Consider the following 12,214-nt stretch of genomic DNA (forward strand, 5'->3'; position numbering starts at 1 on the left):
TTCAATCATCAGGAAACAGATTTCCTCTTTTACCAACCTACTAGTATCCCTGGGGATCTATAGGAGGTCCCCTCTGCATGTGAACCATTAACATTTACAACTTGATTCCAGGGCCGTCCCTATAACCCGTCCGGTATGGGCGCCAAAACCATGAACCTCAATACCCAGTCCGGTATGAGGGTGAAACGGGCCATCCTCATACCCCGTCCGGTATGGGTGCCAAAACACATAAGGTCTCCATACCCCGTCTGGTATGAGAGACCACGTTCCCGGTAGGGTTCCTTACAGACACGGTCCGTCCACCATCTCCCAGGATATCTAGTCAGATTGTCCACATTATCCACTTATCAATTCACATAACCTTTTTGCCATTTTTCTTGGTTTCAATCATCCAATCACACACAACATGTAAACCAGTAATGGACACCAAATAAGACAACACAGTATCGGGTTCACCATAATACAAACCATAATAAAAGAAACCATGATTCATGCATACGAGACCATAACATAATTACATCAAACATCATGCTGCATTTAATACTGAAAATTAGATCAAACAATAACAGACCAACACTGTATCAGACTCGGGCTCCATTGGCAACTTTAATCAATTATACATCTATAAAGTCGCACAGTACAGTTTAATTATTTATTTAGCTTTAATACCGTGATAGGAAATAGGGTGAAGGGTCTTTACTTGTTTCGGGGTCTGAAATCGACTTTACAGTGTGCCTACGAGCTGTCCCTAATTTCTCTGAATTTTTTTCGAAAAACTGGAAAGCACTACCAGTACCTGCATGTGACCCAAAAAATCCCAAATCAGACCTAGGGCCCCTTTCGGCCAATATCGTAATTCTGGCACGGCGGCTCTGCGATTCGCCTTGGGTTAGCCATTTTCGGCCAAATTCAGCCACACTTGTATCGGTCCCTACGATAAAACAACCCTAGGGCCCTCGGTGGGCCAAAAAATCACAAAAAATCGAAATTTACCGGCGGCGGTTCTCTCGGGTGCGGCGACCACTCCGGGGTGAGTTGCGTTTTGATGTTTGGCTCTAATCAACCTGTAGAGAAAAGAACGGTGATCACAGTGGTATAAAAATTGCATCGAACGCAGGCCAGGAAGGGCCTCATCGGAGACAAAAATCGAGGAGGGGCGCGGCGGCGCCACTGAGCTTCGGCTGGGTTCTCCGGCCGTTTGGCCGGTGGTTTAGCTTTGGTTTGGCCATATGCGGACTCAGCATCGAAAAACGAGCAAGGGGGAGAAAATTTACCTCGATCGGCGATCGAAAACTTCCCCGGTGTGGCGGCGGGTGGCGGTGGCCGGCTCCTCCGGCGTTTGGTTCTTCTTCTCCGGCGAGGCACTGGCGACTAGGGTTTTTGTGGTCAGGTGTGGGTGGGGTTATTTATACCCTTTGTCTTTTAATCTCAACCGTCCATCAAGATTAAATCTGAACCATTCGATCGTGATTTAATTAAGATTAAATCTGGGCCGTCCGTGCCTGATTGAATCTAGGCCGTCCGTGCGCGTGAATCTGGACCGTCCGTGCGCGCGGGAATGGATCTGGGCCGTCCGATTGCGCGCACGCGGATCGCCCACGTGGCCCATCCCTTGGTCAGCGTTTGCTTGCCACTCGGCGTGTCCTGGTTGGCCGGGGCTGCTGACCGGGCCGCTGACGTGGCACAACTTTTTTAAATTGCGTTTTGACCCCCAGTTTCCGATTTTCTTTTCAAAAACACCCCCAGAATCCAAATTTTCACTCTTTTTTTCCAAAATCAATTTCAATTAAATCCAAATAATATTTTTACCCAATTTTATCATTATTATTATTTTTATTTTCATGAAATTAAATTAAATTGAATCAAATTAGATTAATTAAAAATCTAAAAAAATTCAAATAATTAAAAAAAATAAAAAATAAAAATAATAACACTTGGGTGTTACAAAAGTCAACTACCTCCAACCCATCACTGCATCAATCTTGTCAGAATTTACTAACACTCCATCTTTTGATGCTATGTGTCCTAGGAATGATGCCTGCTCAAGCCAAAATTCACACTTCCTTAGCTTTGCATATACTTTCTTTTTCCTGAGAACTTATAAGACCTGAGTTAGATATTGAGCATGTTCCTCTTTGCTCTTAGCGTAAACAAGAATATCATCAATGAAAACTATGACAAACTGATCCAAGAACAGTTTAAAGATCCTATTCATCAAATCTATAAAAATTACAGGTACATTAGTCAATCTGAACGATATGACAAAGAACTCATAATACCCATACCGGTTCCTGAAGGCCGTATTAGGAATGTCTTCTGCCTTGATCTTTACCTGATGGTATCCTGAATACAGGTCGATCTTGGAAAAAATATGGGCACCATGTAATTGATAGAAAAGATCATCAATTCTGGGGATGGGGTACTTGTTCTTAATTGTGACCCTGATTAGTTATCTGTAGTCTATACACAATCTTAAGGACCCGTCACTTTTTCTTGTGAACGTGACTCCAACACTCCAAAGAGATATGTTATGTCGGATGAACTCATTATCCTGCAACTTCTTGATTTGTTTTCTTAGTTCTTCTATCTCGATATGATTCATTTGGTATGGGACAACCGAGATGGGTTGGGTGCCAAGCTGAAGATCTATGACAAATTTGACTTATCGATTTACTGGCTAGTTTTAGTAGTTCATCAGAAAATATGTCCGAAAAATTTCGGACAACAATTTCTTGAATGCAAATCTTTTTCTTAGATTTCCTAGTGTGAAAATAAGTTAAAGGTATTTGATAAATAATATAATTACCATGTGCCAACAATATCTAAAATTTTATTAATCTGTAAAAGACTCTCCTTTAGGAATGTTAAATACAAGAGTCTTATGGAAACAATCTATAATAATGTGATACGCCACTAACTAATTCATTTTCAGAGTTACATTAAAATTCTCTGTGTTAAGTGCTATTAGATCTACATTCAATTCTCTACCTATTATTTCTATGATACAATTTTTGTATATAACATTTCCTAATAATGTCTCATTCCCAGATATAGATACAAATAATATAGAATCAAGGCTTTCAGGTAACACATTTAAATTTCGAGTAAAAACATGTAAAATAAGAGAATGTGAAACATTAGTATCAATCAAAATAAGTGCAAGGTAGTTACAGTTGATATACATACTCTGTATCACATCTGGTCAGCATCATACTGGGTGAGTGTGTAGACTCTACCTTGAATTGCGGGTCTGGTCTGATTCTGATTTTGCAGACACTCTCGCGTAATGCTGAACACTCTCGCATATATAACATGCGTTGTTGAGACGATAATAAGGTCGGTCTTTATGATCCTTACCACAGTGCTGACAAACCTTGTCGCGTCCTACTATCAGGGCTTGAGGAGAAGCTTGAGTTGTGAACCTTGGTCTCTTGTTCTGTTGGTTCAGTGCAATAGGTGCTAGCCTGCGATGCAGAAATGGAGCTTGGAGTTGCCCACTACTAGAAAAAAATACGGAGGTTCCTCTTTTTATCAACTGTGTCTTGGTCAAGACTTCTGAATAAGTGCTAAGCTCGAAGACATACAACTGTTGTCTGATCTCAGGACGAAAACCTCATTCAAACCTTCTTGCCTTCCTGCCTTCATCTATTATCCGCTCAGGGGAGTACTGACCTAACTCTAGGAATTTTTGAGCTGACAACTCTCTCTAGACCATGTGAGCGAACTCTATTTTCTTTAAATATTGGAGGTTTTCTAGAAGATACTCAGTATTGAAAGTTGTCAAAAACTGTTCCCAGGTGACTAAAGTGGGTAGAGTAGCATGCTTCAATTGACACCAACGTTCTGCCTCACCTACGAGCATGTAGGTGGCAATGACAACTTTATGTTTGGGAACTACTCCAAGGGTCGTGAAGGCCTTTTCTGTCTCTGCTAACCAGTACTTAGCTTCTTTAAAAGTGGATACCCTTATAAAAGTATATGGATTAAGTCTTTTGTATCTCTTGATGTAGCCCGAGTCCATCGTAGGCAGAACCGAGTTCTGCTGAAGGGGAACTGGATTATATTGAAGAGGGACCGAGTGGCTCTGTGGCAGCACCTGGTTGTATGGTGGAGGCATTAGATGGTACTGCGGCAGTTTCGGATGATACTGTAGAACAGCAGGGTTGTACTGTGGTAGTAATGGATCCTCTCAGTATGGAGGTGGCTCATACTGTAGCAGTGGTGGAGGGGGATCAGACAACTCTCTTCTCCTCTCATCCCTGGTATACTTGTTAGAGATAAGTCTCTTAAGCATCTCAAAGAGTATATCAACATCCTCTCGAAGTGATCATTCTTGGGCTGCTCTATTTAGTGGGGCCATTCCTCTCATCATGTTCTTTTACCTACATTTCATAACAATAGTTTAAAATTCAAGTTGCATTAAATTACTCTAACCCTATATGCAAAGAATGATTCGGAGGAACGTGACTCTGTTACCTATTAGGGATTTCGAGAATACAATCTAGAAATAGTAGAATAAAACAATACTGAAATTTATAAATTAATGAAAATAGTTTAGAGTCTAGAGTTATATTTCTCGCACAGTTTACTTAAAACACCCAATAAGCCTATAAAAATGCCCTCAAAAAATATAAATAAAAGTGAGTAATAAAGAAAACATATATGATCAACTTATGCTTGAAACTGGGAAAACCAAGAGATAATCTTCTTGCTAGTTTTCTTGCTGTTCAAGATTGAGGTCTTAATCGTCCTGATAATAAATGGTTAATAATAAAAGGGTGAGCTACACTAGCGCAATAAAAATATCAATACTTTACCACTGATACGAAAAATAAAAGGTTTATAGAAAACGTAAAATAACCAATGAAGTTCATTTTTAATAAAATTCGAATGTTAGTGCATTCATAACTTATTTAACTGAAAACACTAATATTTTCTCAACTCACCTGTAAGTTCCTAAATGCTATTTATGAGGTTAAAAATCAGAATAGTAATCTACAATATGAATTCTAAAAGACATACAACAATTAACCTTTCATTATTCGCGAAGCTGGGTTCCTATCTCATTCACTTTTATCGTTTTAACTTACTTATTGGTGCCCCTGGGGGTCCATAGGGATCCCCACTATACGTGGACACGAGCATTCATTGTATAATCAAATGGTCGTCCCAATACCTTATCCGATAATAGATGCCAAAATAGACAACTTCCTCAATACTCCGTCTGGTATGAGCATAATCAAAATAATTCTCAACCTCTTATGGTATGGAACTTCTCAGCCACATTCGTAACTCTTTTCCAACAGATCTGTAAATCCTTTTATTTGACACAATTAATTCATGCATATGCTCTCTTTTATTTACTATTTTGCCCTACGAGGCCTATATATCCATATCCCAACCACATGAGTTCATATTTTAGGGTAAGTATACGAAATAAGAATATATTACATTAATATCAATCAATTAAACATACAATTGAATAACATGACAAAATATATAGAGAGGTCTTCCTACATTTGTCGTAGAATTCAAAACAAACACATTAAAGTAAACAGTACAATAAATAAAATAACATAATAATAACGGTAGAGGTATTTACTGTAATTAAAAACTCAAATATATGCAAACTGATCGATTACCCACTCTATTAGCAATCAGTACTTTAATTAATTAGAGGATTGCATATTAAGTAAGTTATTTATTTATTTATTTATCATTTTAGCTTCAATTTTACTAAACAAGAAAAAAGGTGAGAAATTCTTATCCTAGGTCGGTGTTCAAAACATTGCCTTTTTCACTACACTTCTTAACAGTTCCCAGTTCCTGAGTTTCTTGAGTTTCTATGCTAAACTCAAAATTTATGTCAAAATAACGTGGAAATAGGCGAAAAACGACTAAATAGGGCAAAAAATCTCACCGGTGGGTTGGTTTAAGGTTCTAACACGTCGGTGTCGCCATATTCCGTCGCTAGTTCCTCCTCCTCTCGGTCAGGCCGTTTTATGCCGGTTCTTGATAAAAACCTGTTTAAATCATGATTAAGGGGTGTCTATCAGCAAAAAGAGGGGAAAACCGAGGCTTACTAGTGTTTTTTGATCTCTAGTGCAGTGATGCAGCTGAGCTTCGCCCTCTGCTACCTCGGTTTACAACCTTTCCTTGAGCTTTTCTGCATTAAAGAGTGTTTTGGGTAGCTTAAAAAGGAAAAACAAAACGAACAAGAGAAAATCGCACTTATCAGTGCAGTTTTGGGTTTCTGGTGCGACGACGTTGATTTTTCTCCGGTGACTGGTTCACTTTTTAGCCGCCCTTCTTCTTCTTCTTCGGTTAACATAGCGGTTAGGGTTTGGGGAACTCGGGTAAGAGAGGTTTAAATATCTCTTCATCTTCAATCCAAGCCATTCGTGCAGGGACACACGAAACAACGAAGATCATCCGATCGCGCCTAATAGTGGAATAGATCTGGGTTGTTCGATCAAAGGCGTGTGGATCGTCCAATTGCGCATAATAGGGGAATGGATCTGGGTCGTTCGTGCGTGCGAGAGTATGAGTCGTTGGATTGCCCAGGCACGTGGATCACCCGCGTGGCTCTTGTGTGAAACCTTGCCAGCATGTCCGCCACGCGGCATGTTTTGACTCGTCGTGTTGCTGACATGACTGTTCTACGTGGCAGCCTTTTTCTTTATTATGATTTGGTCATTGTTTTTAAACTTTTCTTATAAATACACATTCTTTTTATTTACAATTTCACCATATTTTTCAAAATTATTTTCAAACTCATACAAAATCCATATTTCTAAAATAAAAATAAAAATAAAAATTAGAATTAACTATTATTATCATTATTATAAAAAATCAAATTATGTCATCTCGAGCTTAAATTTTGGACTCGGAATGTTACACATCTCTCAAGAAAACCTAATTAGTAAACAAGGAAAAATAATCCTGATTAGGCATTTGCAAAAAAAGAAGACAAAAGAGGCAAAGAAAACAGGAACAGAAATAGAGGAAGTCAATGGATAATCTTTAATTTGCTCAAGTTTATATGAGATTTAGTTTTAGTAACCCAATTGACGACTATCATCATCTACCAAATTAAGTTACCTAGCACCATGCATATTACTGAAATCCCATTCATCTCACTTTCCTATAGATATATTACATGATGCATGCGTGTACTGGTATTTTTAATGAGAAATATGACTTTAGGGTTTTGGACACTTGGAACCTGCAAGTGAATCTTGGTGAAAGAAAAAGAAGAAATTTTGGACTTTTAAGTTTTTTTAATTAATTTTGAAGAATCAACAGTTTGTTTGTCTACCCAGAAAAAATAAACAAAGAGAAAAGAGTTTCGATCGTGTAGGCTGCTGGGGAAGTCTAAAAGAAGAAGTGTTGAGGTAAAAGTGTTAACTTTCAACTATCCTCACCTAAACCAAGAGACACAAGTCAAAGATGAACAAATTTGGTTATTAACTATCCCCAACCTGTTTTATGTATACACACACATATACATATACACACACACACACACACACACACACACACACACGTTTTACTTGTTTATATTAATGAATTAAAAACCTTTGATGGTTAAATTATTGTATTATAAATGCAAATTTTATTTATAATATAAAATTTATTATTTTATAGGTATATTTTGAATTTGCCTAGATGATAACATACATCTTCCTCGGCCAAGAGACGTGTGAGTTTGGCCATGTCTTTGACAGTTTCCTATTAATTTCTACTCCAATTAAGTTTAGTTTTACCCTTTTCTTAATTGCGTTGGGGACTAAAAAAGAAATCATAATCGAAAAGTGTTGTCGTTTGATTAGCTAACCAATCAAGTATTATAGTGTAATGTAGAACAATAAATTGGTGGCAAATGGAATGCAATGGTGCGTACTAGTATTACCATAATAGCCAATCCGTGTCAAACATAGTAAACCAAAACATACTAGGATAAATATCATAGGCTTTCGTGTTGTTATGAGGTTGAACTTACGAACCAACCAAACCTTAATCAATTATTTTAGTATGGGTTTTAATTGATTGTACATATTTTTTTCCAATAAATTTAAGTTTTTGAGGTAATTGGTTCAATTTATTATGTAGTAGTTCTTAAAATAAGCTTATATAATTTTAAGTAAACTTGAGGGAATACCATTTGGACACCAACAATTTTCATTAATATATGAAATGTGTTAATTGAATTTCACTTAAAATTACTATATAATGTCAATTTTATCACTTTGGAAAAGTTTTTCATCATTATGTAATTAACAATTATGAACTTTGAAATATGAATTCAACAACAAAACAAAAAAAAAAATTAAAATAAAAACTATTTGCTGCTAAAAAATTACTATTGAGTTTTGAGATTTCATAGATATAATTAATTAACCTCAAATATTTCTTATTTACTTTTCAGATAAATATTAAAATAAACCAATCAGATATTCTATAAAATAATAAAATAATATTTATCTGAAATGAATCGCATAAAATTTATGTTGCATATATATAATTATAAAATTATTAATTTTTAATAATAAATTTAGAAATTTCTAACCGAAATTGTATTAATACAATAAAACAAAATAATAATACAAAGTCCCTTAATTATATTAAAAATTAAGAGGGTCTTTTAACAAATCATCAAACATATTTTTGTACATGAGTAAAAATCGTATCAAGGATGATGCTTCAAAGTGCAAATAAGGACACGTAAACGTGGAGATGACGGAATTGGTGACGGCATGGTTGAGTAAGAGTGCAATGAGGGAAGAGTGGGAGGTTGTGTAGAGAAGAAAATATGAGAATATAAACAAATTTCTCAAGTTAAAAAACCTATACATATACCCTTCGTCTTTCCGTCACTTTCGCTTTCACTTTCCTTCTTCTCTATACCCACACACACCAGAACACCACATTTTAGTTCCCGTGTTCCTTTCAAGACCCAATGGTGGTCCCTCCAGCAATCTCCCTTCCTTCATTTACATATATATACATACATATACACGCACATATTTATATAATATTTGGTGAAGAGTGACCAGGACTTACTACTACAAATTAAGGTTGGTGTGGTGGCTTCGGGTGTCATTGTTTTCTCTGGGTACTGTTTTTTAATATCTAGTGATCGTTAGGAGGGAAATATTAATTGTTGTATGTGTAAGTAGTAGTGATGGGGAGGCAGCCTTGTTGTGACAAACTGGGTGTGAAGAAAGGACCATGGACAGCTGAGGAGGACAAGAAGCTAATCAATTTCATCATCACCAATGGTCACTGCTGTTGGCGAGCCGTCCCCAAGCTTGCTGGCCTCCGGAGATGCGGGAAGAGCTGCCGCCTTCGCTGGACTAATTATCTCAGACCTGACTTGAAGAGAGGTCTCCTTACTGACTCTGAGGAACAACTTGTCATTGATCTCCATGCTCGTCTTGGCAATAGGTAATCTTACCATTGTTATACATAATATTATCTTTGCTTTTATTGTTTTAATCATATAGTTTGCTAACTTGCAAACTATGTTGGATTTAAATTGATACATGGCTGCACTACTAATTCCAAATTTTAAGTATTCTCTTTTTAGTTTGTTGAGGATGCTATATATGCATGTTTGCTACCTGACTTTGATTAAGTTTCTTTTGTTATTTGATTAATATGAAATAATAACATATATTATATATATATATATATGTATATTGGTTCTTCCACTAGGTGGTCCAAGATTGCATCAAGATTGCCTGGAAGAACAGATAACGAGATTAAGAATCATTGGAACACCCACATCAAGAAGAAGCTTCTTAAGATGGGGATTGATCCTGTCACTCATGAACCCTTCAACAAAGAAGCTAAGGTCAAAGAAAGTAATTCCTCTCATGCAGATCAAAACTTGAAGGAATCAATAAACAATAAGCCTAATTTAACAACATCATCTGATAAGGACAATAATAATTCAATTACTTCACCAGCTAAAAACTATTCTGGCGATGATGAGTGTCATTTATTAGACAACATATGTAAGGATGATCCCTTATTGAATAGCTTGTGGATGGATGAGCCTTCCTTAGTTGATGCATCATGGAGTGATAGCATTGACATTCATAACAATAATTTACCTGTTATTGAAGAAAACATCAAAGACAATGGCTTACCTTCTCGGGAGGTCGACAATTGTGCTTGGTTGTTGGACTGTGAGGATTTTGGTATACATGACTTTGGATTTGATTGTTTCAAAGACATAGAATTCAGCTCATTGGACACAATATAGGTGAACAAAAAATAGTAGCACATATATATTTACACACATATAATATCAATATACAGATATAGAGTGAAGTGAAAACATATTAAAATTTTAAATGCATACATGTAACAAAGGTACCATGTATAGACGTTTATATCTCCATTAGGTTATTTAGTATTTTATGTCTGTAATTATTTCATAATATTGTTGTCGGAGGGTTGTTGGTAAACCTCATTTGTTAAAAAGGTTTCTTACTGACCCAACCAAATCAAACACTACTGATTATACAAGCTCAAATTATTTTAAAATGTTATATTAATTGTTTATAAACCTTTGAAAAAAAAAAAAAGAAACATATTGAGAATTTCCCAAATTGTTAGTTGTGATTGTTGTGAATGAACCTTTTTACACATATTTGTATTATTTATGTTAGAAATAAGGAGAATCGGAAAATATAGAATATTTACTTATTTATTTTTGAATCTTTATACTTTAAGAAAATATACTTTTGCTATCTTTTGAATGATTACTTACTTTTGTGTCTAGCCGAATCCATTTATTTTTTTCTTATGTCCACATCGTATTGAATTATCTTTTTTTTTTTCTTTAAAGAAAAAGACCAATCCATTGATTATTTTTCCATTGTATATTGAATGATGTTAATAATAAGGTTAGAGAAAAATATATACCAAGTGAGTTGCTTAAACAAAAAAAAAAAAATATATATATATATATATATATATATATATAAATGCCACTTAAGCTAGTAGTTTCTTCTCTTTACATAACAAAGTATTAGATATTATATTACAACACTTACATATTTAAAGAGTAAGAAGTAGATTAACATTAGAAACAGGATAAGAGATACAAGTTGTGCAATGACCAATATATACAATAGAAGATGTATTAAAAAGACTATTATCTCTCTTTTGTTTAATACATTAAGGCATGAGACAAGTTTAATAGGTCTTATTCTGTGCTATTTACCTGAAAAATATAAACTGATTAAGAACAACATTGAAATCTCTAAATATAACTCGTATGTCATATGATTGAATATAAATATTAAAACAGTTTTAGTTATTTCGAAGTAATAACAAAATTTATAATTTTACTGGATCTCATAATTACTTTTAAATTCCAAAATAATTTAGAATCTTGAAAATATTCATGGATCACGAATCTGCACCAAAGTTATCAAAACTTTCCAAGAAATTTACCGTCCTAATGCATTGCATATTGATGGCAACATTGAGGTTGATGTTAACTCCTTGATCTCAAAGTAATTTTATGAGTCTTTATATTAATTTGTTATTAACTATCGAATTATATCATAGCCTACCTTTATGAAACGAGAAACAATTTTGGAGAATGAGTCAAAAAGTCAAGCACTTTTAAGAGAATGATTAAATCAACAAACTTATTCCTATATTATTTCAAAATTCAAAGAGATTTTATTTTATTTTATTTCTGATAAATTATATGAGATTGTTAACTAAGACAACACAATACTTTTTGGAGGAGCATCTAAGACAAATAGGATATGATATATTGGCCATTAGGACATAAGGTTCAACGACTTTGATATGTTTGGTAATGTAAAAGTTTTCCAATTTTTAATATTCAAACATCTATAAGGTAGTTTTGAATAAAACCAAGATAGGAATATCATACGAAATATGAATTTTATTCTTAGCATGGAACTGAAAAGAGGTAAATTGTAAAACAAAAAAATTTTAGATATTGTAAATTGGATTTGTTTGGAAAAGGGAAAGTGGAAAATGACATTTTAATAAAGAGTATGCATGAAATTAACTAATTAAACATCTAATTCAAATAAACAGTTTAAAGATTTAAAAAGAAACATAACGTATTTTATAAAATTACCAATATAAATAACATGATGAATTTTGTTTCAAAGATTCTTTGCTAATCATAGTTAATGAATTTGGGTTAAATTGGTGT

General features: G+C 34.8%; 1 protein-coding gene across 1 annotated transcript; it reads left to right on the forward strand.

The window, feature by feature from the left end:
- Nucleotides 1-8,851: 8,851 nt before the first annotated feature.
- On the forward strand, nt 8,852-10,610 carry MYB85 (myb domain protein 85). The gene is made up of 2 exons (XM_022046016.2): nt 8,852-9,447; nt 9,718-10,610. The coding sequence occupies exons 1-2, from the start codon at nt 9,185-9,187 to the stop codon at nt 10,268-10,270; spliced, it is 816 nt and encodes a 271-aa protein (XP_021901708.2). The 5' UTR covers nt 8,852-9,184; the 3' UTR covers nt 10,271-10,610.
- Nucleotides 10,611-12,214: the final 1,604 nt, after the last annotated feature.

Source organism: Carica papaya, chromosome 4 (assembly GCF_054855325.1).
Source record: "Carica papaya isolate Zhongbai chromosome 4, ASM5485532v1, whole genome shotgun sequence".
Lineage (NCBI taxonomy): Eukaryota > Viridiplantae > Streptophyta > Magnoliopsida > Brassicales > Caricaceae > Carica > Carica papaya.

Bases quoted from the DNA above. Each gene is read 5' to 3' on its own strand.
- MYB85 (XM_022046016.2), top strand. From the start codon at position 9,185: ATGGGGAGGCAGCCTTGTTGTGACAAACTGGGTGTGAAGAAAGGACCA. The intron at 9,448-9,717 runs GTAATCTTACCA...TTCTTCCACTAG, and splicing joins CATGCTCGTCTTGGCAATAG to GTGGTCCAAGATTGCATCAA.